The sequence below is a fragment of the Electrophorus electricus genome, chromosome 20 (genome assembly GCF_041902795.1).
Source record: "Electrophorus electricus isolate QZ-2024a chromosome 20, ASM4190279v1, whole genome shotgun sequence".
Taxonomy (NCBI): domain Eukaryota; kingdom Metazoa; phylum Chordata; class Actinopteri; order Gymnotiformes; family Gymnotidae; genus Electrophorus; species Electrophorus electricus.
Window position 1 is genome coordinate 18,117,501 of NC_137516.1, and position 27,500 is coordinate 18,145,000.

The 27,500-nt window shown below is 46.6% G+C and overlaps 2 protein-coding genes across 7 annotated transcripts in view; one reads left to right on the forward strand and one right to left on the reverse strand.

The window, feature by feature from the left end:
• pappa2 (pappalysin 2) overlaps window positions 1-17,427 on the forward strand; it is a 40,929-nt gene extending 23,502 nt beyond the window's left edge. The window contains exons 14-23 of one of the 3 annotated variants that reach the window (XM_081703793.1): window positions 25-199; window positions 1,025-1,166; window positions 1,331-1,508; window positions 3,497-3,710; window positions 5,243-5,411; window positions 5,698-5,830; window positions 6,265-6,374; window positions 7,715-7,786; window positions 13,698-13,796; window positions 15,412-17,427. In XM_081703793.1, the coding sequence (XP_081559919.1) occupies window positions 25-199; window positions 1,025-1,166; window positions 1,331-1,508; window positions 3,497-3,710; window positions 5,243-5,411; window positions 5,698-5,830; window positions 6,265-6,374; window positions 7,715-7,786; window positions 13,698-13,796; window positions 15,412-15,573 (1,454 nt within the window). In that variant the 3' untranslated portion in view covers window positions 15,574-17,427. The other 2 variants (XM_035536496.2, XM_081703794.1) reach the window with 2 other exon arrangements.
• A 140-nt stretch (window positions 17,428-17,567) lies between these two features.
• Window positions 17,568-27,500, reverse strand: part of astn1 (astrotactin 1) — a 194,933-nt gene continuing 185,000 nt past the window's right edge. For all 4 annotated transcript variants that reach the window (XM_027011360.3, XM_027011363.3, XM_027011361.3 and 1 more), the window contains 4 exons: window positions 26,994-27,126; window positions 23,790-23,890; window positions 23,429-23,612; window positions 17,568-18,888 (listed from right to left, as the gene is read on the reverse strand). In XM_027011360.3, the coding sequence (XP_026867161.2) occupies window positions 18,651-18,888; window positions 23,429-23,612; window positions 23,790-23,890; window positions 26,994-27,126 (656 nt within the window). In that variant the 3' untranslated portion in view covers window positions 17,568-18,650. The remainder of the gene's footprint in view (window positions 18,889-23,428; window positions 23,613-23,789; window positions 23,891-26,993; window positions 27,127-27,500) is intronic.

Here is a 27,500-nt window from a genome sequence, read left to right on the forward strand (position 1 = left end):
GTGTGTGTGTGTGTGTGCGTGCAGGTACCTATGAGCTGTCATGCCATCGTAACCCCTTAGTGGTGAACGTGACCCATAACCTGAGCCGACCTTTTTTCAAGACCGCCTGGGTGCAGCTGGGCTTCCTCTCGCCCCACGTGGCTGTGCTGGGCGTCGCCCTGCGCACATTCTGCAATTTCAGTGCCTTCGCCCTCACGGGGTGCGCTGAGGGTGGGCTCTCCCACGCCTACACACACACACACACACATACACACACACATACACACACACACACATACACACACACACACATACATATAGCCATACATACACATATTCACACACATGTACACACGCACACACACACACACACACACACACACACACACACACACACACACATATATAGGTGAACATACACTGACTACGTTACAAATGTGATTTGTAATTCAGTTGCAACAATGTACACTGAAAATTTTAACATTTTGCTTAACACTGACTGACCAGACAACTCAGTCCCAATGTGCAGTGGCTGTTATTAGCGAGAGAGACAGAAGATATCAGAAGACTTTGTACGAACTCAGATCCTCCCACCACGGTGCCAAGAGCTTGTGTAATTCAGCAGCTCACACAGGGCAGGCAGATAATCCAAACAGTATGTGCAGTATGAAACAGACTGGATAAACGTTGATGGTAGTTCCATAAGGTGAGGGTCTCCGGAAAGGTCAGTGCAAGGTTAGCAGAGACATGGGAGTCGATCTGAACAATCAAAGACAGACTTACAGACGCAGGGCATCCAAATGAAAGCTCTTGGAGACGTTCCGATGGGAACGGATGCAAGTGTCTCGCTATTCCCGTACCTGTCCCAGTGACGCCGCAATCTCCACCGCTTCACCTGTCCCGGATCGTTATGGGCTTGTTAATGAGGTGCACCAGGTGTCAGGCATGGTACACAGAGTGCACAAGCATGATGTCTACACTTCATCGTGTGTGTGTGTGTGTGTGTGTGTGTGTGTGTGTGTGTGTGTGTGCAAAATCCCTGCAGCATGGCCTCCTGCAGAGCAGTGAATGTCGATCATGCGTCTGTTGACTGCAAACCCAGCCAGGAGCCCATGCACTGCTCTGTCACCTGTCGCCGTGGATACACACTCAGTGTGCTCAGTGGTCCGGCCATTCGCCCTCGACAGGTGCGGCCACAGCATCCCCGTCTCCCTGGCAACCGAGACAGTTGAACCAAACAGTGTAGTAGACATTTGAATTTGAATGGATAACCCGTCAAGCTGAACATGGTACCCCTCTCTCTCTCTCTCTCTCTCTCTCTCTCTCTCTCTCTCTCTCTCTCTCATCTCAGAGCAAGACAGAGCTGGAGTGTGTGAATGGGACCTGGGACCGTGTGGTCAGCTGTCAGCCAGTGGACTGTGGCCTTCCTGATCAATCTCAGGTCTTCTTTGCCAGCTTTTCCTGCCCCTGGGGCACAACGTTTGGCAAACGCTGTACCTTCACCTGCAATGCCCCAGCCGTCCTGCAAGGTAACACACTCACCTGTCCTACAGTGTAAGGTAACGTGCGCCACGGTTACACACTCTGCCTTTCACCCTCTGAGACTGCAGTTTGCCTTGTGTAAGCTGGGGTAGGGGGCATGGTTTATGTTTCCAAAACATATTTTTATGCATCCTGTCTGCTGTCTGCTTTCATATGGCTTGGGGATTTTAGATGTGTGTGCGTGTGTGTGTGTGTGTGTATGTAAATGAGGTCGTCTGGCCGCTATCCTCTTCTCTCTGCCTGTGTACACAGGAAAACGTGGTTTGGCCGTCCACAGGAGGCCAGCGTGCAGGTGGCACACGAGGCAACCACACAACAGCCACCAGAGCCAGAGAGGCCACTCCCCTCGCCCCGCCTCCTAATACAGCCCTGCCCCCCGAATTAAACCCCGCCCCCTACTAAAACAGAGTTGTCCCCCTGAATATATGATTTTAAATATAAAATACATAATTGTGAGTTGAAAGAACTTTTGGATGAAAAACAATTTGTTTTTAAGTTTTAAAAGATTGCACCCCCCTACATGTGTTTCACAGTGGTGTGGTCCACTACCTACCATCCTCGCCACCCCAACACACACACACACACACACACACACACACACACAGACACACACACACAAACACACAGAATGTATTGGACGTTATTTTTCTTTTACCACTCAGCAGAATAAAAGGTTTCCAGTTCTGACTCCATTACCTCACGATTAAATCGTGTGTGTGTGTGTGTGTGTCAGCCTGTCAGTCGTGGTGTTGCGGGGCATCCGTGTCTCCTCGTGCATGTGTTACCGTAACGTACTGAAGTTTGGACCCATCTCTAAGCAGTTTGGACCCAGACGTGTATTTATGAAACCGGATACTTGGTTATCACATCTAGAGACTGTTTAACTTGCACTATGCACATCTAATACAAGAGCGTGTCAACTTCAGCAGTCGCTTTTGAGAAAAATTGCTTTTGTTGTGTTTATTGTGTCTCCAGTGGTGCCGTGAGCGATCAGCCCACAGCCAACATGGAAGGCCGTGATTGCTGACACGGTTTTAACTCCGTCAGTGTTCTGAGCCCTTATTTACGATATCAAGGCCAGTTGCTTTGAACTGGTGCTATTATTTACACGTCTGTGGTTTAAGGACTAGTGCTGGCTGGCAGTTTTACACACACTGAAAAAAGAACAGAAGAGTGTTTGCTGCCATTTTTGGTGTTGCTAAATTGGACCACGTCATCTGCGCTTTGAACTGCTCCTAAAGATTCATTTTTTCTTTCTGTCTTATGTTTGACTTTATAAAAGAGATTCAATAGTTTGATTAAGCAATAAAATTGCTTAAGTACTTTTAACAAAACCTAATTAGATATCTTTTACCATCTAATAGTTTCAGTTACGCCACACAAGCTACATGCTAGCAGGACGTTCCGTAATGTTCATTAACATCTTAAATAAAATGACTGGATTTCAGTCAAAACCGATAATTGCTTCTCCATCTTCCATTACCCACTTTGTCTCATCTTCACTTCTTCACCCCACACACATGTAGTTGTGTGTACGTAACACAGGTATGGTGGCCCAGATGTCCAGCTTTAGTTGGTTTTTTAGGTGTCCTGTCCTCTGTCCAGCAGGACACCTGGACAGACACTACTATTCCTATTACTATAGTACACTCTACCAGGCTTCAATACTGCAAATAGGTGCCAGGTTTGGTGGGTAAAACCATTTATGTTACAGATTCCGAGATCTGTTAGCTAACTAGAAAGTTTTAATTTTTTGTTGTGGTGTCATATCCCTGCGTCTGGTGTGTCCCCCTTTTCAGGGGTCAGATGTCCTCCTTTTAGCGGTTATTAAAGTGGCCAGCCTAATCATGGGAACAAAAGACTATGCTGACAGTATGCGGACAAGTATCTAGAAAACACAGCAAAGAAGGTTTTGTAGCACCGAACGGCATTTTAAGATCCTGGTTTTCAGCCATGATGTGTGATTTGTGCCCAGGCGAGAGTGATGCTTTGGTGTGCCTTAATGATGGCCTCTGGTCCTTCCCGGAGGCATACTGTAAGATTGAGTGCCCGGGTCCGCCAGCTGTGCCCAATGCCAGCCTCGTGATGCCCCAGTGTGAGGGCAGCAGACATGATGTGGGGACTGTGTGTCGCTACAGATGTAACCCAGGCTACTACGTCGCTGGAACCATCAGCAAACGTACAAGGAAGTGAGTGGGATTTCTTTACATGCTGGTTCGTTTTTTTGTATGTGCTGCATTGTTCATCATCATATTTGACGTGTTGTCTTCTGTAGTTTGGCTGTACGTACGTTTTTAAATGGGTTTTGAACCTGCTTTATATAAAGAAAATTGCTTTTATCACTGTTTAAGTGGTGCACATGTTTCTGAGAAGGTCGAGATCTCACCATATGTCTCTGTAATTAAGTCAGCTGTATTTACTGATGGATGCTCAATCTGACCAAGCAGACGGCACGTGTTCAGTCAGTCTGGGACAGTGGATCTTCGCGTAATGCCAGCGAGGGCAAGTGTCTTCAGCTGCTATAGCTTTCTGGGTCATTTAACACGCTAGTAAGCACTTAATCGGCCACTCCGGCTGCAGGAGATAGCCGGCAGGTCTGACGAACGCTCTTAAACACATTATTAATATTGGGTATTAATAATCTCGACATGTTTGCTCTCGGAGACATTCCGCTATGAGTCCACAGTGCAGCTTTTATGACTCTCTGAAGAGAAGTGTTACGCAATAATTAAGGCAGGTATCATTTCGCTTCTGTGTATAAGCAGTGAGTAAACAGTTCTCTGGACGTCAGTACTTGATGGTTAATGAATTGTACCAGATGGTGTGTCCCAGGAGTTTGGCAGGAATCTCTCCCGTAATGCTTGTTGTGCGGGAGTGCACGTTATTCTCCGGCTTGGAAAGGCTTCCGAGTGCTGGACTCAAACGGAATGAGGAGTTAATAATAGACGTGGATACAGCAGCAAGCACCTCTGATCCCAGCTCCCGTATGCCATACTGCTGATGGCAAGTACAGGATTTATGAATGTTTATTTTTGCTCTCTTTGCGGGAACCAAATGTTCCCATTACGAGAGGAAAACATGCAAACATTATTGTTTGAACAACTATAAGAGAAGAAAGATTTCCCTGAAAGATTCTTGTAATCTTGTCAGGTTAAGTTAGGATGGGGGTAGGGTTGGAGCTTGTGTTTTCAGTAACATGAGGAAACACAGCTCAAGACCAGCACCAACCCAATACAGTAGATGCACGTGTTCAGTGTATCAGACATGCAGTAGATGCACGTGTTCAATGTAGCAGACACGCAGGAGATGCACGTGTTCAATGTAGCAGACACGCAGGAGATGCACGTGTTCAATGTATCAGACGTTTTCTGATTGACTCTTGAAAACACGCTGCATGTTTCCATGGTAACGGCCTGTTTAGACTAAGCAGAGCAGAGCTGCTTTGGATGCAGCACGTTTGCAGCTGTTTGTATTTTTAACTAGAATGAAAGAAGAGATGAAAGTGACCATAAACTGTGAACGGCTTGTTTATTAAATGTAAAACAATAACTGATGTTTTGGTTTTTTTATACAAACATCGCTTTCTAGAGGCTTCTCTGCCCAGTTGGCCATGGGTGCACTGTGCCCACGTAACCGCCATGCGATCAGGGTCAGGAACGCTGAGATGTGCGGATGTGTGTGTGTGTGTGTGTGTGTGTGTGTGTGTGTGTGTGTGCTGCAGGAAGTTACTGAGGTTGGAGTGTTTAGAGGGAGGTGTGTGGCAGAATGGCTCCTGCTCGCCAGTCTCCTGCCCTGCCTTGCCTCCTATGTTCCAGGGCATGTACACCTGCACCAACCACCTGGACTTTGACAGTGTGTGCACTCTCCAGTGCCCGGACCCTACAGAGAGGGTAAGTGTGGGCTGTGTATCCAGTGTCTTTCCAGTGCAGTTACTGTGTTTCCAGTGGAGTTAATGTGTTTCCAGTGCAGTTACTGTGTTTCCAGTGGAGTTAATGTGTTTCCAGTGCAGTTAACGTGTTTCCTGTGGAGTTCATTTATTACCAGTGGAGTTAATGGGTTTCCAGTGCAGTTACTATGTTTCCAGTGCACCACCACATATCCTTTATTAGTTTTGTCTTTCATGTATCATGAAAAGCTCCGTGTTACGCAGATCTGTTGAGCTTTTTCTCTCTGCAGTCCACAATCCGTTGCACCAAAGACGGGAGTTGGACTGAAGACTTCTCAATGTGTGAGAAGATTGAGGGGGCGTGTCCAACGCTTGGGGAGCTCAACCAGGTGGAACACACCTGTGACGAGGGCTCAGATGTGGGTGAGTACACACACAGACCCACTCCTTTAGGAATCATACTTTTTTACACTTTTAAATCACTTATTAATGATCACATTCAACTTTGCATATAGCATCACTGTGATCATCACTGCTGGTCTTCTGGAGGAACTGGAACATGTTTACATTGTCCTGTACTCTTTTTCTTTTTCAGTTTGGTTGTGCGGTATAGTTCCTACTCCAGATTAACACTTTGTAGTATTACAACAAGACTACACTTTCTTGGGAAGTGTAATTATGGCCAGGCTGCTTGTGCACTAACACTTTTGGCGTTGATCCTCTAGCCACGGATGACTGCTAGCACTGCCTGTTTGTTGGGTTTTTTTTTGGGGGGTTTTTTTTCCAATGTGTTTACATGAATATATTCAACAGATGCAAATGAGCCCTGGAGCAAAGCTTGCTTTGTGTTGCGGCAGGTGCGGTCTGCTACCCAACATGCACGGTGCCCTTGAGTGACCCTGTGGTGTTGGCCACTAACTCCACGGCTGAAACTCTCAAACACTGGGTCCTCCCAACCAGGGTTCAGGTGAGGTAACCGACACGCTATTTGATACCGTCGGTTGGTTGTCCTCGAAGCTCCAAACGCTCTCCAACTGAAGTCTTTCCATCCTTTCCGTAAACAACCTCGTTTTTCTCATCCTGCTACTATTCTGACCATTTGGCTGCGCCCGATGTCGGGAGCCGAACGCAACCAGGAAGCTTGCAGTGTGTCTAAGAAAACAGTCTGTAAGTTGCAGAGACGCAGAGGAGAGACAGTTCAGAAATGAATGCATCTCGCCTGTCCTCAGCTGTTACTCATCAGGGTCGAAAACACTGCCTGCACAAAATGTGAAAATCGGTTCTAACCGGAGCGTTGTGATGGGGGACCAGGCACTGTCCCTGTACGTAACCTCACCCCCCGTGCACAGCCACGCTGCCAGCATTTCCCTTCAAAACAGGCAAAAAATTCTCTACAAATCTCAGGGATGTTGAAAGATTAAATGTACCCCCCCCCCCGGACCCCACGGACCCCCCCCCAACCCCTTCACCCCGATTCGCCCTCCGTAGCTTGAGGTCTTTTGGCCAGCAGGTTAACATAAAACACTCAGATCTATGTTTGGGTGGCCCTACCAGGCGCCAAACAACCAAAGGAGTTTCAACCCGAATAGTTTGGAACTGCACTGATAACCAGTCGTTACTGGCAAGTCTGAGCGATGAGCTGGCCTTTCACCCTTCACTTCAGTTTCCCTCTTCATTGACGTCGTTCCCCGTCTCCGTAGTGTTTTGTAACGCCAGTAATTTTCAGGGGAAATGTTTATACAGGAGACAATTAAAATACCACACACCGAGCGATCTGTCTCCAGAGGTGTTGGGCGGACTTTTTCATGTTCGCTGTTTAGAATCAAACTCCGGCACCCTTACATTGAGTGTGCTTTTCAGGAATGCTTCCAGCCTCTTGGATTGAGTAAGTGTGATGCAGAGAAGGTCACAGTGGAAGATGAAGTGGAGATAAGAGTCTGGTTTCCAGAAATTTTGACGGCGAGAACTTCCCCAGGAACGGTTCCGATTTCCACACGCGGGACCGTATAGCAAATTTGTGTCAAATCGATGGGTTTTCTGTCCAAACAAGACAGACAAGGAAAGAGCTCGTGCTTAAAACACACTGCCTATCTGAATGCTCTTCTAGGTTCAGTTAGTGTAGCATTTGAGCCTTTACACCGGAGGAGGCAGTTCCTGACTTATCAACAGCTCACATGACAAAAATAAGCAGTACAAATACTCTGCAATACAGATGAATTTCTGTTTTTACATATTAGTACAGAGCTGCAGTGAAGACAATAAATATTCACAGGATGTGTGTGTGTGTGTGTGTGTGTGTGTTTCCAGAGCATTGTGTGCACGGGCACAATGAGGTGGCATCCAAACCCGGAGAATATTCACTGCATTCAGGCTTGCGAGGTCAGTCTTCCCGCTCTTCAGTTTGCAGGAATTCATTGTCATAACTGCTTTAGTGGAAGCAAGCACCATAAAACTCCAGAACAGTCCGTGATCGTAAAGGGTCGTTGCAGGAACACCATCAGAGCTTTCAGCTCCTCCGACTCCTGCTACGCCTCTGGTTTTCTGGAGAGTGGTTTTTTTGGGGGGGGTGGGCTGGGAGCAGAAGGGATTCTGGGCCATGCATGCGTTGGCCTGGTCTGATGTGCATGCCATGGTAAGCTTGGGCCTGCTGTGTGACAGGGTCCCGGCAGACGTGCACGCAGAGGGCGCGGCTGAGACGGGTCCAGGATCATCCGTGAGAGATAACGCCACCGTTGATTAGTTGATTAGCCGAGAGAGAAACAGCCCTGGGAGAGACAGCGTGTCCTGTGAATGTCTGTAGTCTGAAAGGAATATGAGCCAGGCAGAGAGCGTGACTGGCAGGAGACATGCGGGGTTTAGCTGAGCTATTTTAGTCATGGCGGGGGATTAATTAATTACTCGGCACCTTGCTGCGTCCCGCTCACGCTGATGACGAGCTGCTGATCTTAGCCAAAGAGTTCCCACATCGCCTCCTCATGGAGGTGTCCGATGCTCCTCACCGCCAAGAGCAAAACTCAAGAGCAATCGGACACTGCTTCGTTAGAAAATGACAGTGCCCCGACGACAGTCGTACCACCCGCACAGAACGCGGTTTATACAGGAACGGAGTTCCTCCTTCCCTCTACCGAGCCTCAGCTCACAGAATCCTGTTCACTGTCCTCCAGTGCACTAACTCTTCGACCCAGAAGTGCCAGGGTAAATGTATGATCTGATCGGCGTGCATGCGGGTCAGTTGGCCACGGGGAATTTGAAGGAAGTCCTGGAACCGATGGACATATTAAATCAGACACTACAAAGTGCAAATGGTCTTTAATTCAGGGATGAGAGTAACATACCTTCCCATCATGACGGATAAAACAGTAAAACAGTTGGTGTTTTCATAATTTGGTTAAATCTCTAAGGTGCCCCCCCCACCCGTTAAACTGATTAATTGCCAATTTGCGAGAGTAAACAGTGAGTGTGTTTCATGGAGTGTGTTTCAGGTTTCTGACAGTTCTGGCTGCTACTTCCCCAGATACTGGCAGAGATGGGAAAAGCACTTATCTGTGGTCTCAGAGCCCAGTGCAGGTCTTGGTGCACGGCGTGCTGCACAACAAAGCGTCGGGGGCTGAACGGATGTGCCAGCGGCTTCGTACCAGAACAATAGCACTGCAGTAATATCTTTATGAGCCCTTACTTCTCTGAGAGAGCTCACCAGTAACTACCAGTAAACAAATATCCAAGGCATAGCTGGAATTCTTGTGCCAGTTGCTTCTGCCAAGGAAAACCACTATAGTATCCGACAGCATAATGGACTGTGTTCACAAACTGATATCCTTTCTGAGAGACTGAAGAAAAAATGTGATAATTCTGTCAATATGTTGATGCAGAGAAAAATGAATACATTTGAGTATGTAGCTTTTGGCGTCATTTCAGAGGACGGTGGACAGATTTGACGTGGTACTCATCCTGTTTTAACGCTGTCTGGAACCGTCTGTGGAACTGGAACGGCTCAGCGGAGACGCTGTCGGACATTAAGAGTGTTCCATCCCCCTTCCAGCGCCCCTCGCTCTTCTTCATGCTTCTCTCCGAAAAGCAAAACGGTTGCTTTTGACTGAATCCTCCATGACAACATGGTGACACTGTGTGCGCTGATGCACTGTGCCAGGCCCAATCCAGATGCCACTTCCCTTGCTGAAGATTCTATGCCGCTGTCTCGGTGTCCTGAACACTAAAGTGTTCTGGTACTCTACATGTTGGTGATACAGAGATGTTTGCCCCGGGTCAGCACTCAGTATTCTCTGTTTACGTCCCTGACTATCATTGCTTTGGTTTTGATACGACGACATCCCCTGCTGGTAGTCGGCGGCACAGTTCATTTAGAATCTTCAATGTTTTTAATATGAAAATAAGGCAGACTTTTGACTCGTGCCATGAACCTTGAAAGACATCAACAACAAGTAATGAATTTTGTAACAGAAAACATCCGAATAATCCCAGAGAATGCAGGAAGGGCCCTGTGCGATCGACAGGACGGAATATCATGTAAACCAGTAGAAAGCGCTTCAGCGATCTTGAACACAGGACCTGCGAAGGCTCAATTTCTCTTAACGCAACATAAGACTTAGTGACGCCTTGATAGTTTTTCCGGGAAAATGTTTGTTGAGGGCACTTTCTTGCGACAGTGTGGTAGCGTCTGTGCTGTTCACGTGCTCGGAGCTGAGTTGGAAACTCAGTTGGAAACAGTTGCTAGGGGTTAATTGTGTTTTTAAAAATACGGAGGTGACTCATGGAGTCAATAGTTCATTTTAAGTATTGATGCTTTAAATCATCTCTTGGATGTCAGGGCAAAGCTCATGGATACCTTGTAAAACCCTTTTTGGAGTCCAGGAAAGGAAACCGTGTTGGATGGTTGAGCGGACACTGCTGCACCTTGGGCTCAGGAGACGGTCAGCTCCATGACGGGCTGGGCTTCTGGGCAGGACTGCTGTAGCCAGCTTCTAATAAGGTTACTGGAACTTTCGCTCTCCAACACACCTTGGCCAAAATGAAGAGGACAAACATTTGTTGACACTTTTTTTGGGGGGGGTATGAAATAACAGAAGCCTGACTGTGTCTGCGGTTTAGGTGAGAGGACATTCACCAGGGGCGGAGCTTATATTTTCAGTATATGCATGCAAGTGACAAAGCCTGATTACAAATACTGTATAAACACTACACTAACCAAATACACAGAACTGTACATGTAAACTTCAGTAAATACTGCATAAACACTACACTAACTAAATACACAGAGCTGTACATGTAAACTTCAGCAAATACTGCATAAACACTACACTAACGAAATACACAAACTGTACATGTAACATCAGTAAATACTGCACTAGCCAAATACACAGAACTGTACATGTAAACTTTAGTAAATATTGCATAAACACTAAACTAACCAAATGCACAAACTGTACATGTAAACTAGTAAATACTGCATAAACACTACACTAACCAAATACACAAAACTGTACATGCAAACCTTAGTAAATACTGCATAAACACTACACTAACTAAATACACAGAGCTGTACATGTAAACTTCAGTAAATACTGCATAAACACTACACTAACCAAATGCACAAAACTGTACATGTAACATCAGTAAATACTGCATAAACACTACACTAGCCAAATACACAGAACTGTACATGTAAACTTTAGTAAATACTGCATAAACACTAAACTAACCAAATACACAAACTGTACATGTAAACTAGTAAATACTGCATAAACACTACACTAACCAAATACACAAAACTGTACATGTAAACCTTAGTAAATACTGCATAAACACTATACTAACCAAATACACAAAACTGTACATGTCAACCTTAGTAAATACTGCATAAACACTACACTAACCAAATAAGCAAAACTGTACATGTAACTTCAGTAAATACGGCATTAAACACTACACTAACCAAATACACAGAACTGTACATGTAAACTCTAGTAAATAATGCATAGACTCTACACTAACCAAATGCATAGAACTATAAATGTAAAATGTAGTAAAAATAAAATACTGTAAAAATCTGAGCAATCACGAAGTAGAAATTTTTGTTACTTTGTAAAAAGCAGCAACAATGTGGATATATTAATGTGAACATTTGATTTTGTTGTTCAACCAAACATGTATTTAATGCAACAACAAGCAGTAGATGGATGTGTTTAATGTATCAGACAAGCAGTAGATGGATGTGTTTAATGTATCAGACAAGCAGTAGATGGAGGTGTTTAATGTATCAGACAAGCAGTAGATGGAGGTGTTTAATGTATCAGACAAGCAGTAGATGGAGGTGTTTAATGTATCAGATGTTTTCTGATTGACTCTTGAAAATGCACTGCGTTTCCGTGGAAAAGGCCCATTTAGCCTGAGTGGAGCGGCCAACTCGTTGGAAGCAGCATGTTTGCAGCTGTCTGTCAATAGAAATGAAAAAGGCCAGAAATTGGGTCTAATTTATTTTTTAAATGTAAGTTCTGCTTTCTAGAGGCTTTTCTGCATAGTTGGCCACATGTGCCCAGTGCCCACAGTGCCTGCTCACTGAAGCTGTGCCCCGGATGCCCACCAAACCACTTTTCAGGGAATGTTGCCAAAGATACCCACCATGATTCTGTTTTGCAATTTCTGACTACTCACATGGAAGGCCCCACTCAAAGTTTGGGTAGTAGTTCTGCTGTAGACCAGATCCCCCTCCGCCATGCCACCCGTGTGGTCTGTAACCCCCACCGTGAACCGGAGACGTGTCTTCCTAACGTGAAACCTAAATGACGCACCACCCGGTGGAAAAAAAAAGGCATTCTTCGATCCCTCTCCTGCTGAGAGTGTGGTGTAACGTGAGAAGTTGGAACTCTTCGAATAGTTTGTTGAATTGTTGAAAATGTGTCAGGCAGAGAGGGAAAGGGTCTGATTCTGGATCACTGATAAGGTTCTGGTTGGGAGTTTTTATACGGAGTGCTCAAGCCCGGCAGCTACGGCAGCTCTGGATCAGGAACCTTTGTCGTCCTGCGTTGCGGCTTGAACAAGTGCGATTCGTTCCTTCTTCTGGTTCACTCAGCCTTCGCTGATGGGTCAGTGTTCTCATCTAAACCTCTGTCAAGTCTTGGCTTGAGATTTTATCCTCAAATATGCACCTTCAATGTATTTAAGACCCTTTCAGGAACTGCTGATATCGTACCCGTGGAGTTCCCCAACAGAGAACGCAGTAAACTGCACACTGTAAAATGGGGTCCCAACGCAAAAAGAGGTTTTCTGTTGTTCTGTTTGTTTGTTTGTTTTCCAGCTTTTCACATGAAGTATGGTTTTTACAAACAACTAGATTTGAATGTATTTTTAACAAAAAGTGTTTCCTTTGAACAGAGAACTCTTTACTTCAGCGTGTGTTGCACACCATAAATCACTCGTCCAGTCACTGGATGAACTTAAAAGCTTAACAGAACAAAGAACCGATATCTGCTCACAGCTTGGCATTCAGGAGAGGGCAGAAAAGCCATTTTGGATTAAGTGTACTTCAGAAGGGGTGAAACTCTGCAGCAAGGTCCCAGCAGCTGTTGCCGTGCTGGACTGTGGACTCCTGGAAATATCTCCACTTAAGGAAAGCCAAATGAATCCTTGGCAAGTTGGCTTGTTTGCTCTTTTCGCTGCCAAAACCTGAAGGTTAAGTTGTGGGACTGTCGTTATGACACATGATTAAATTTGGTAATTATACACCATTCCAGATCTAATGCCTTGCTGTAATAGTATTTTCTGTCTTGCACAGGTGAAGTAATGTTTCTGAACATCTGGAGCATTAGGAAGTTGTGTCATGATTATCAAACAGTCTAGATGCCAAGACCAATCCGGAATTTGATTCTCATATGAGCGAAAGAGAGTTTTGGCTTGATTTCCCATATTGGAATGCCACTGGGATGGATTCAAGGAGACTTAGATTCCTCTCACATTCAGAGATAAGTGGGGATCGCCCCTCACGCCAGAGGGGGAAAGTGTCCATGCATGAAATCAATTTAGACCGCTGGGGTATTCGGAGAAATCAATTTGCTAATTCAATTTTCCAATTTGGTGATATTCTTGACGATAGAAACCATTTGGAATTCGAAAGAAGGGATGTCGATGTTTTGGGAAGGTTTTGTTTAGCAAACTTGCGCACAAACATTTGTTGAAAACCATTCCAGCTGGCGTGCGACTCACAAGTGAAACTTGTTATCGTTGGTGGGTTGTAAAGTTGTTGACAGACGCTAAAGCTAATTCTCTCTCCCCTAAGCCATTTGGAGGAGACGGTTGGTGTGACAGCATCAATAACAGAGCGTACTGCCAGTACGACGGAGGAGACTGCTGCCCGTCTACACTCCTCACTGGAAAGGTAGGTTCAAACCTTCTTCTGAGGGCCATTTTGAGTTCAGCTTTTAAACACACTGATTAGAGTGGAGGCGAGGCAGTTTTCTCGTCAGTGCAGCCTGTGCCGTGTTATTCCAGACTTTGTGGCTCCTCTTTCTTTTCCTGGTTAGCAGGATGCCAGACTTTCATATCAGTGCCACTGCTGCGGTGCCCCGGTGCGAGCGGCCAAACCCTGGGAGCGCTGAGCTCAGTGCGACAGCTTTCGGTAGCAGAGCTCGCGGGTGGCGGCGCTCGCATGCGTCAGAGCTCATTGAGTCAGCTGTAAAACAGTGCCTTTATAAATGAGTGATGCATCCTGCCAGTGTGGCTCCAGCAGTACCCACGACACCGTTCCCAGGGAGAGGCTCCGCCCCCACCACGAAGGCGTCGACAAGGGTGCCCATTGATGAGCATCCAGGATTAGTGGTAATAGTGAATGCTGACAGATGAGTTCATATCGATCTTTGCTGCTGTGTCTGACAGGCTCACGGCACAACATACGACGTGACTTACCGAGGCCTTTGACGAACGCGATATGTCGTGTGATTTCTTAAATTGCCAGGGACTCACAATAACAAGCAGGATTAGCATTCGCTCCTGCATTAGATGACTTTAGAACATTTGAACACCGAAAGAAACATCCGTCATATTCGTCACAGTCATCGCGGGACTGAGCAGGTCAGAGAAAAGCGGACCGGGTTCCGACCCGTCAGTTAGCCAACACAAGACACCTCGTGCCTCAAACAACATGTGAACGTGGCAGCGCGTGGCCGTTGGCACTGCAGGGAGCGTCTGGGCCTGTTTTGGGACCCGTGGTGATGTCACTGTTCCTGGACGAGCCCTCCCGCTGCTCCCCGGGGGACGTTACACATTCTTCTGGTTGCTGACACTTCCCTTATCCTCTCAGGCCTCTTTCTTTGCGCCCTCGTTCAATAAGATTCCTACTTTGATCTGTAGCTTCTGCTTTCTGTGCGTGAAGGTCCACCGAGTAATAAATTTGAAGTTGCCGACGTGAAGCCCAGCCTGATAAATCAGTGTGCTAGTAAACATGTTTAGCTTGTCTTGTATCTCTTTGATAACTGACACCTGGCTTGATGTCTGACAAGGTTAACAAGGTTTCGGAAGCTCCTGAGTGCTTCCGTACTGCTGGGTGCTTCACTCTGGCGCATGTGATTCAGTGGATCACACAGGCACGTGTGATTCAGTGGATCACGCAGGCACGTGTGATTCTGTGGCTCACGTAGGTGCATGAGATTTCGGTAGATCTGACATGTGTGATTCAGTGGATCACGCAGGCACATGTGATTCGGTGGCTCACTCTGACACGTGTGATTCGGTGGCTCACGTAGGCACGTGAGATTTCGGTGGATCTGACGTGTGATTCAGTTGCTCATGCAGGCGCGCGAGATTCGGTGGCTCACTCTGGCATGTGAGATTCAGTGGCTCACGTAGGCACGTGAGATTTTGGTGGCTCTGGCGCATGTGATTCAGTTGCTCATGCAAGTGGGTGAGATTCGGGGGCTCACTCTGGCGCGTGAGATTCAGTGGCTCACACAGGGGTGTGAGATTCGGTGGCTCACTGTGGCGCATGTGATTTGGAGGACAGGTCATCCAGTTTGGGGTGGACTGCGACGTGGATGAGTGCACCTGCCGCGACCCAGAGGCTGAGGAGAACCGTGAGAACCGCGAGCGACACAGCGAGGTGCACTGAGCAGACAGCTCCAGTGTCCGGCCTCCAGCACGGGGAATCCACGTGGCCATAACCGCGAACCTCGAACAACAGAAGGCCCTGGGAAGCCCTGTTTAAACACTCATCCACAAAATATTTACTAATATATTCAGAAAGTCTATAATGTAGGTGTAGATTTGACGTTTTAACATTTAATCTCACAAGCATTCATATACACCATATGAACGATTAGAACTCAATGTTTATTCCATATTGATGAAAGGTTTTATACAAATGATGTATCAGTAGTGTTGTAGCTTGTATCGTACTGTAATCCTGGCCAACCCAAGAACATTCCCAAGAACATTCCCAAGCCTTAACCAACAGTGCATGCCTGGATGCTCCGAGACAAATCAAGGCCACATATGTATGATGTCCTATTCTTAAATGACACTGTCTGTAAAAGTATAACTTTACTGTCATATCAATAAAATTAGCATAGCTTAAAACTTGGTCATTTTCCTCCAGATGGTGCAGATGAAAGAATATTTATTATAATGTGTTTGTTTGTTTGTTTGTTTGTTTATGATGTGGAGATTAATTAAAAATGTTCGCTGTGGGCCTTATGCAGTGGGACCAAACAAGTTTTCAAGCAGTTCCAGTCAGAAAGATCCGTGTGGTCGTGTGATCATGCAGTCACTGATGTAATGGAAAACTGTTCCGGGCACCTTTACTCGGAATAAAAATAATTAGAAACATTAACAAGACAGTTTACGGTAAACACCTTTTTTTAAACATACTTTAAAAAAAGCTCTGTACAGTTACTTCAGGTTCAATACTACATTCAGTACATTAGGAAATTCAGCCACTTCAGCATTTATGTTTGCTATCTCTCATCAGTTACATAATTCATAATAGCATTTTTCCCTACCTATGTGTACTATAGACACAACAGAAGGATACGTGTCCGTCATCTACGTGTGTACGCTAGTGTGTCCGTCATCTGCGGAAACACACACTACTATGACTAAAAGCTTCTCTGAACCTCTAGTGGTTTGACCGCACATACATCCACGTTAAAACTCAGCAGTCTAACAAACGCCACAGGTGGAAAGAGCCCTGCTCACCGTGAACCGGATCGCTTCGTGTTCATGAGGGTCCGCTACCAGACACCTTCCTTCCCACCCTTAGCCCCCCCAAAAGGTTCCACTTCTGAAATCAAATACACTTTAAAGCCCCATTTGCCCCCAAGCGTGGTAGATGACGTGGACGTCACGCTGCAGGTGCTACGAGACTAACGACTCTAATGAGAGAGGAGAGATTCCTCGCTTGTCACGACGCAAACAAGCTTCCAAAATCAGCAAACTGTGGCTGAAAAGCATTTTGTTCGGTAAGGGACATAAACATATCGTATCGTGACGTGGATAATCTGGCTTCTCCGAAATAAGATTCCTTAGGATTCCCAGTGGGCCAGCTTTCTGGACACAGATGAGGAAATGCTTTCTTCACGTCCCAACAAAAGGGACATTCTGGACACTGCATGTCAAAATATAGCTTCATCTGTGTGTATGTATGTGTGTGTGTGTGTGTGTGTGTGTGTGTGTGTGTGTGTGTGTGTGTGTGTGTGTGTGTGAGCGTGTGTGTGCGTGTGCGTGCACGCGTGTGTGTGTGTGTGTGTGTATGCATGCATGCATCTATCTATCTATCTATCTATCTATCTATCTATCTATCTATCTATCTATCTGTAATGATTGATGTGGCAGGAAACATCAATGGATCAGTGAATTCAACCTTTGTTTACAGAACACAATTAAAAATGAACGCGTAACGGAACACATGAGCGGAGACAAATGGAACACAGTTAAAGGGCCGAGAACTAACAGGCTTGAGCACGTGAGTGAGGAGCACTGCACAGGAGGTCAAAGACAGGGGCAAACTGGCATGAACAGGAAAGCGACACAAAACGTACTTTTCTTTCTGTGCCTTAATAGCTGTCTTGTGTTTATACTTCCTCTGTGTCCTGCTGACACGTTTTTCGGACTTAAACGTGCGCGCCATTGAATCAAAATGAACGCGCCACCTTCAGTCTTTACAGAACTCAGTAAAACTTTAATCACCTGAAGACAACAATGCATATATTTCCATTCTCCAAGAAAAAAACGTCCTATGCTATTAGTACTGCAAATCAATGCCTTGCTAGCACAGAAAAAAATTACAAATGTATTTATATCATCACCTTATCCGCTGGGTTCATGTTCACAAAGTCACAGAGAAATGCAAATAGAAACGTTATAACACGATTAGGTTCTCCATCTCTGGGCCTGATACACATCGTCATGCACATCGACAGCTCCTGACACAACTCTGCTGGAATCTGCTCCTTTCATTCGTGACCTGGTAGGAAGACACATCTGTGTAACAGAATATTTTCAGCATTCGTGTTAACGTTCGGGCTAATGATTCAGCGCCGTCACTTTACAAGCACTGTTCTCCGCTCCAGAACTACATCCTGCCGTAATCCATATCCCGAACCAGGACTAATGCAAGAAATCCAAACCAAGGTCAGATCAGAAGTTGTACTTCTTCTGCATGTTTGAAATGTGTAACCAAACTTTTTCGACTGTGAAATATATCTGACATACTAACTATCAATTAAATCCTACACTATACACAATCTCTGCACCCCATTGGTGTCATTTGTCTTGTCTTTTGTGTGTTATTGTATTTCAACGTGTTGTTATTTTTGATGTACTACCATGTAACTCTTACTTATTTTAATGTACAACAGAACAGAGGGCATGAAACCACCTGTTAGCAGGTCATGACGCTACAAACTGTAAATTTTTTGTTCAGTGTAATTTTTAAAATGAAAGCGACATAAAGCATCCAGTGTTGAGCGTCTCCTGAAATATCTTTACACGGTTTTTGTAAATCTGTTATCTGTCCGATTCAGGTACAGATGTCTCTGTTTAAGAACGTTGTGTTAGCTTTGTAGCTCCAGTGCAAAATGCAGAAGAAACCAGGAGTGAATTCTGTCCTCGTAGCGGCTGACAGACAGAACAATAAAACCAATGGAGGCAGGAGGAACGTTAGAACCAAATACTGTGGAACACAAGGACTGAGGTGTTGTGGGGAGGAAGGAGAAGGAGTTTCCTGCCGTCCTCCAGGAGCTCAGAGTTCCTTCGGTTCGCCGTAGTCGTTGTACATCACAGGGAGAGTCTGTTCCTCGCAGGCTTTGCGCAAATCTTGGCCTAGCTCCCCCCAGTTGAGACCAAAGGCCTTGGTGTCTGTGTAGCGGCAGGACAGGTATTTGAGAGACGCTCTCCGCAGGCCAATTTTGGGCCCCTGCAGGAGACCCCGACACCAGCCGCTGAGGTCATGAAGCTGAGACAGAATCAGGCCTGCTTTCCTGTAGTCATACACACACACAGACACACACACACACACACGTGAACAAGACTTAATAATACAATGTGTTAACCTGTACTCTGAGACATATTGCTTTCTCCAACAAAAGTTGGCCACATTAGTGATGATGGATCCAGAAGTATTTGCTACAAATCGTAACTTTGGTGATGCCGTAACCGACCTACGCTGCTGACACAGAATTCAAAGCTATGATCCATCTGGTGATCCCGTAGGAGTGGAAAACACAACATTTGTTCAACTACCTAAAATTTTCCAACCATTGGAGCCCCAATACTGGACAGAGATCAAGAGTGAAAGATTAAAGGGAAACCCCGATATAGTAAATATGAAATACAGTAGAAGGCTGGAAACAGCTAAAAGAACAGATACATGCCATTCTCAACTTTAGTGGTGCACTTCTGCTCCGATACGAGCACCTACTCACTGTTTAACACTGAGTCGTAAAGTCATGGCCTTGCCATTCTTTTTCCTCAGTCAGGAAAAATTCAGAGGAGATGCAAACCAAACGCACAAGTAAAAGTGCCCCGCTGCTTGCTGGAAGCTGACTGGGCTGAGAAGGGGGTGTATTGGGTTTGGTGGGAGGGATGCATTGGACTGGGGAGGAGGGTGTGGGCTGTGTTGGGTAGGAGGCTGTATAGGGTTGGGTAAGAGGCACTGTGTCTATGAGCCGCACCAAGATCCTTCTCAAAAACAAGTGGCTGAAACTGGATAGTACAGGCACGGAAAGAACGTCCCATTCCAGGGACATAGCTTCACCCCAGCCGCGTGCCAAAACCAGAAGCTACAGTGTAAATACTGAAGCCCAAAGAGACTCAGCTCAGGAACGGGACGGCTTTAAGGGCACAGAGTGCATCTGTGATGGCATTGGGGGTCACGCTGGGTTCCGTCTGTCTGCTCTCATTAGCGACTCACAGTCCAGGCGCATCCGTGAGATTCCACCATCATCTTCACACACCCGAGGAACACAACCCAAAGTCCAAAAATGTATCATTTACCTTGGCTACCACCTCGCAGAATATTAAGATGGAATTTTAATGATATCAGAAATCGCTAGCACATTAAATAAAAAATATCCCTGTCTAGTCCTGAGATGCTGTCATCTGTTTCATTCTTCTGAATGTATTTATGTTTTTAATATCTTGCCACATTTCAGCGGTTGCAGGAATTTGGATGTTTATTTGCTTAAAAGTAAAACCCTGCGGTTTGTTATGCTTTAATTTTTCAAGTGAATTTGGTTTCGGCTCCAAATAGCAACGGTTGTCACCATAAATCCCAGCATATATGGATGTGGAAAATGGCCTCTCATTTCCAAGGTATGTTTTCAACCTCTTGCACTTTGCCAGGACCTCTTTCTCCATCACCTTTCTCTCTCTCTCTCTCTCTCTCTCCCTCTCTCTCTCTCTATCTCTCTCTCTCTCTCTCTCTCTCTCCCTCTCTCCATCAGCTTTACCTTTCTCTCTCTCTCTCTCTCTCCCTCTCTCCATCAGCTTTACCTTTCTCTCTCTCTCTCTCTCTCTCTCTCTCTCTCTCCCTCTCTCCATCAGCTTTACCTTTCTCTCTCTCTCTCTCTCTCTCTCTCCCTCTCTCCATCAGCTTTACCTTTCTCTCTCTCTCTCTCTCTCTCTCTCCCTCTCTCCATCAGCTTTACCTTTCTCTCTCTCTCATTCCCTCCCTCTCTCACTTTTCTTTTTCTCTTCCTCTCTCATCCACTCTTCGGGCAAAAACATTCATCTGCGTTGCACAGAGACACACCACCGTCTCCAAACGTTGACTGACCCTAAACGCGACACTGGCAGGACTCCCTGGCCGAGTCATTTGAAAGGAGCAGCTGTTTTCCCAGTGGGGAACATCCCCGCCACCTCAGCCTGTACCCAGTGCCATATTTACCTTGTCTTCCAGAAACATTCCACCAGCAGCGCGACTACTGTACCAGTTCACCGGCTGGACGGGTTCACTATAGTCACAGATCACAGTTTTCCTCGCTGTGCTGAGCTAGGGCAGACAAACAGCGCCCACGCCATTCATGACATTAGCAAGACAGGAATAGGAATGAGGGAACACGGAAAGACGTGTTTTGTGAGATTGTGTTTAGCACAATGTTTGCTGAAAATGTGTTTAGTGCTTGGTGAGAAAGTGTGTGGCTATGTGACTGGTGAGACAGTTTAGTTCAACATTTAGTGCGACTGTGTTGAGTTCAATGTTTGGTAAGACTGTGTTGAGCTCAGTGTTTGTGAGACTGTGTTTAGTTTGTTGTTTGGTGAGACTGTGCTGCAGTAGTAGATGGGAACCCCCAAAGGCCCAGTTTAGATACACAGAAGGAAACAGGCACACTCCTTCTGCCCTAAAGACTCACCCACTGCCCCCCCCCCCCCACACACACACACACACACACACACACACACATTCTCAATCCAAGTTTATAACATCAGTTATAATAGGTGTAGGTGCCCACTAGTTGACTTGTAGGTTTGCATTATGACTAAGTAATGCAAATGACATTTAAATGCATTGTGACTAGCTAATGCAAATGACATTTAAATGCATTGTGACTAGCTAATGCAACTGACAATTAAATGCATTGTGACTAGCTAATGCAAATGACATTTAAATGCATTATGTCTAGCTAATGCAAATTGCATTTAAATGGTGGGCACATGGTGAGCAAATCTAAGAGCATCAAAACAAGGCTGGTCGCTGCTTCTGTGGGGAAGTGTGTGTCGCTCTGTCAGTCTCTGCTGCCTGGATTTCAGCTCGGGTACACGTCCAGCGCGGGGGACGTCAACGGGTCCCCGTCCGACGGTGGCCCCTCGTCTCCAGAACTCTGCTGCGTCACCGCGGTGTGAGGTCCTCTCCAAAGCCCAAACCATCTTGAGCAATTCTCCACCTGTCTGTGGAGGCTTATGTTCTCCTTTATGATCTCCAGTTCCAATAACTCGTGTGAGTCACTGGGCAGTTGGTGTGACGCACACTAGGAATGAATCACTGATAAGCTATCTGGAATCTGGGATTTGGAAATGACAGAATGAAACTTGCTTCAGATCCCTTCAAGGTGAGTGCGTTTATCATACTGTATGAGACTGCGTGTAGAAACCACTCTCCTTGGGAGCCGTAAACTGTGCCAGAATAAAGACTTTCAAAAATAACCCTGTAATTCGCACCAAGGCCGCTGGTGTGTGTCCAAACATTCCTAACTGAAGTCACCTGCTTGAACTGTGCATTTCCATGGCAACATGCAGGTCTTGTGTCCAACACATGACTATGTTAAGAAAACACTGAGCAACAGTTCAGAAATGGCAGGCTAGGTATTGCAAGGTTGTTCTGGACGGTAGCTAGCTCAACCTCAGATTGTCCGGAACCGCAGAGGTAGAAGGCGTCCTAATCAGTGTGACTGCGTTAAATTAGATCTGAGCCAACACAAATAACCCAACTATAAATATGGATCTTTAATTTGGCATTTGCAGGACAATTATTAATAGCTGTTTTGAGGACATCAGCTAGCTGTTAGTAATGGGAAAAAACTGAATTTTGTGGTTATGACTTCTATAAACTATACATTCTCTCACCTTCCTCTCAATGTTCTAGAATAATCTGTGAGATCTGTGTATGCTGTTGATTTTAAAACTAGAGAGAGAGGGAGAGGGGGAGAAAGAGTGAGAGAGAGAGGGAGTCAGAGTGAGGGAGAGAGAGAGGGAGTCAGGGTGAGGGAGAGAGAGAGGGAGTCAGGGTGAGGGAGAGAGAGAGGGAGTCAGGGTGAGGGAGAGAGAGAGGGAGAGGGGGAGAAAGAGTGAGAGAGAGAGGGAGTCAGGGTGAGGGAGAGAGAGAGGGAGAGGGGGAGAAAGAGTGAGAGAGAGATGGAGTCAGAGTGAGGGAGAGAGAGGGAGTCAGAGTGAGGGAGAGAGAGAGGGAGTCAGGGTGAAGGAGAGAGAGAGGGAGTCAGGGTGAGGGAGAGAGAGAGGGAGTCAGGGTGAAGGAGAGAGAGAGGGAGTCAGAGTGAGGGAGAGAGAGAGGGAGTCAGAGTGAGGGAGAGAGAGAGGGAGAGGGGGAGAAAGAGTGAGAGAGAGAGGGAGTCAGGGTGAGGGAGAGAGAGAGGGAGTCAGGGTGAGGGAGAGAGAGAGGGAGTCAGGGTGAAGGAGAGAGAGAGGGAGTCAGGGTGAGGGAGAGAGAGAGGGAGTCAGGGTGAGGGAGAGAGAGAGGGAGTCAGGGTGAGGGAGAGAGAGAGGGAGTCAGAGTGAGAGAGAGAGAGGGAGAGGGGGAGAAAGAGTGAGAGAGAGAGGGAGTCAGGGTGAGGGAGAGAGAGAGGGAGTCAGGGTGAGGGAGAGAGAGAGGGAGTCAGGGTGAGGGAGAGAGAGAGGGAGTCAGGGTGAGGGAGAGAGAGAGGGAGTCAGAGTGAGGGAGAGAGAGAGGGAGAGGGGGAGAAAGAGTGAGAGAGAGAGGGAGTCAGGGTGAGGGAGAGAGAGAGGGAGTCAGGGTGAGGGAGAGAGAGAGGGAGTCAGAGTGAGGGAGAGAGAGAGGGAGCAGACCTGGGCCCCAGTTCATCCTCACAGCGCCAGGTGAACTCTCCGAAGCTCTCGTAGCGTTGGTTGTAGTGGTGGAGCACGCGGTGCAGCGTGGGCGCGCCCACATCCATCAGCGTGTTGTAGGCCGTCTGCTGCTCCTTGCCGCTTGTGTAACCATTAAACAGGTTGTAGATCTTGTCCGCTATTTCTGGGCAGACACGGAGAAGGATTTAGATTAGAGTCTGACCTGCAGTCAAACTTGCTGTTGTTATGTTTTCACAGCTACTAAACATGTGAGTTGGTGTGATGTCTGGCCCAGGTCACCCCTGCCTGAGCCCAGTGTGATCCGACCCAAGCCCGAGGCCGGTGGCTACGGAGGCCGTACCCTGCGCCTTGACATCGTCCACAGCTGGACACGGAGTCTTGATGGTGATGTCACTGGGGCTGGACCGCCGGCCTGTGTTGTCCACCGCCCACAGTCGGAACCTGTGACGACGGACAGGGATGCTCCGTTAGCTCCGCCCACCAGCAGAAGCAGGACACGCCCAAGCTACACGCCACAGAAAACACTCGCGGACTGCGAGGATGACTGATGCTGAATGATGTTGTCCATTCTTGGGTTTGTTCTGAGACCCTGGCTGGTGAAAGGCTCATCTTTATGGTAATATGAATGTGGTACTTTATGTATATGTTAATTACAGAACTGGCATACGGTTAAAACGAATGTTATAAACTGGAAATGCAAACAAATAAGCAAAACAGGAAATGCAAGCAAATAAACAAAACTAAACTAAACTAACCCCCCCCCCCCCCCCACAGATAAGTAACAACTGGAAAGCCACGTATCAGCTCGCGACCTCCGTGATAGACCCCTCGGATCAGATCGGAGCGCCCCGCAGCCTGGGGGATGGATGTAGGACCAGCGGGCCTGGTAAGCCTCTCCTTGGTGTGTTCCTCAGGTAATGCCGCAACACTACGTGGAATTATAGTTCCCTCTAGTGGATGGCAACCTTAACAACAGCCACCTACCACACCATTCTAGTCTTTAAAGGTGTAGACATGTGTATGAGACAGAGGTGTGTGCCACACATACACACACACACACACACACACACACACAAATATGCATGCACAAATACACACACACACACACACACACACAAATATGCATGCACAAACACACGCAAGCACACATGCGTGCAAACATGTAAACATGCACATTCACACTTGAACATACATACAAATGCAAATATCTATGATTATTTTTAATGTATTTGTATTTGAATGTGTGTGTGTGTGTGTGTGTGTGTGTGTGTGAGCGCGCAGGAACTTTTTACTAGAACGTCCAGGCAGTCATTACAGACACACGTCCACTGAAACTGATCTCGCTGAGGAAACGTCTGTCTTACGTCACCAGACCAGCGTCCACGTCTGCTTGGTGGGGGCGTATAACTCGTCTCTTCTAACACAACCTTGTCCTCTTTTTTTTTCCTTTCATAAATTAGTTTTTAATGCTGCAGTCATTAATCTTGACGCTCACTTTCGCATTTCCAGTGTGTCCAGAGACTAATGTTTTTTTCCCGGGTAGTCAGTGTTCTCAGACTCCATATCCTTGGGTCTCTGCTCTTAAATATTCTAGCCATGTTTGTTGTCTTCCTGTCGCCATGGAAACGACATTGCTATGTTTGTGACAGCGTGTTCATGGTCATAGTGTGATGTTGTATGACTTTGGTTTGGATATTACATGTGTTCCTTCACTTTGCCTTGTGAGAAGACACACACACACACACACACACACACACACACACACACACACACACCTTTCAGTTACTGTTTCTGCTATCAAGACGTACTGCTGAGGCACTTGTAAGTCGTTCCAAAGCATGAAGCACTTTGCCAGCTGTGCGCGCGAGCCTTGAGATTCATCCCACAATTCATTGCCACTCCCCATGAGAGAACATACCTGTGCAGGGACACACCTGTGCAGGAACATGTCTGTGCAGGTGAGTGTCTGTGCAGGTGAGTGTCTGTGCAGGTTTGTGTCTGGTATTATACACAATAGAGAAGTAAGGGGCTAATTTAACAGAACCTGTGAACTCGGTCCAAATGATTTTCGGGCAGTGGAGGAGCAGGAAGTGCTCCAGACACATTTTGTGCAAATAGTTGTGATGTTTTCAGGGTCTCGGAGCTGTAATGCTTCAGAATCACGCAGAGGTTTGTCGCTGACCGCTTGGTTGCCATTTGACTGATCTCCAAGTCAAGCTCACAGCCAAACCCAGAGGCAGTCATGCCAATAACAGCACTAACACACTCCAGTCCGAGGTACTGGGCCTTGGACTGTCCCGGTATGATGTTTCCACATAGACCTGATGGTTTTCTGTGAAAGTCTGCCCTGGACATGAATCAGTAATTTTTAAAAATGTATTTATTGAATTGACCACATGCACAGGAGATACAAGGGGTGTTCCTGGTTTGTTTGTTTGGTCTTTGAATTTCCACTTTAGCCACTGCGATTGAAAGGACGGTCAACACAAGTGTGCTGAGAGTTAGCGACTCAACCAACACACAGCATATGACTGGTCTGGTCCATTCATGCAGCGGGAGGGACTGGAGAAACAGGGTATTTATAAAGCTTTAGTTAGTTGAGGTGTTCAGGTGTTCCTCTAATGGTTTACATTTGAGATCATGTGTTTAGCTACCAGATGTCAGACATCCACAAGACATTCAGAAATGCAGGAACACTAATGTTAACATTTAGCTGACAGTTTTATCCAAAGCCACTTACAGTTATGACGGGTTAAGGGTCTTGCTCAGGGGCCCAACAGTGGCGTTTAAACTGGCAACCTTCTGATAGCTGGTCCAGTACCTTAACCACTAAGCCACCTCTGCTGTTACCATCCTAATGTCCTCTGTAACTGCAGGAGGTGTGTATACCGCTAACCGATATAAGGTGCTAGCTGAAGTGATGCGGTCTACTCACTGTTCTACGTTAACATTAACAACTCGCTAATGTCCTCAACAGTTAAATGTTTCTATTTCATCTCATCACGAATCAAAGTACAGAAAACCTTCACACAGGAGTAACACCGGCTAATTCCTTTAGCTAGCACTTCCTTGTCCGCGGGGGCGACACATGAAAGAACCTCTGTAAATAATTTCTGGTCATTTTCTCACGTCACCCAGCCAGACAGGAGATGTAGTCATATATCAGGGGCTCACTGCAGCAAAGGTCATCCAACGATTACCTTTTCAAAGCTGTCAGTGTGAACACGCACGTGTGCAAGACACAGCAACAATACGTCTTCAGTTTGGCCATTCCACCGGGTCCGTCTGCTAAGACTGCGGTGCTGTCTGACAATACAACGTTCCCTCACAATCACAGCTCCTAATTCACAGCCTTTTCACCCAACAAGCATTCTGGATTAAGTACAGTCAGATTAAGTACGGAGGAATGCCAGGACTCGCTGGGATGAGACGAGACGCAGTGCCAGCGAGTCTACCAACACACACACGCGGCAGGCTTCGGAAATCTGAAGGACATAAGGGCAGTCTGCACTTCTCGGCCCTCCACCAAACGTGTCAAACTCACATGTATGTGCTGTCAGGCTCCAGACAGCGTATCACCATGGCAATGGAGTTGAGTGGGTCAGGGATGTCACCCAGGATGATGCAGGGGGACTTGGCCCCAGAGAGGATGTCATCCACAAAGCTCAGCATGGTCTCTGGAAGCAGAGCAAACAGACGTTAACATAACACATGCAGAACACAAGCTCAGCCAGGTCAAAGGTCGCATCACTGTGCCCTGTGACCCGAAAAGAGCAGCATATGAAGACTTCGGCTTCGGTTCGCCCGACACAGGGAGGACAATCACGGTAACTAATGCTGGTTTCCGTCACACCTGCACACCGACTCTCCTGGAGTTCAGTGTGCATGTTCGAGAACATGAATTTTCCCGACTGCGAAGGAGATAGGATGAGTCACGGAGCTGTCAGACTTCAGGAGTTATCCCTGTGAAAGTAAATGTGTTCGCTACTCCGTCTCCAGCAGGGAACATGCAGCACCCGTCCAGCTTGCGGCACAGCTGGGGCTCGGCCCG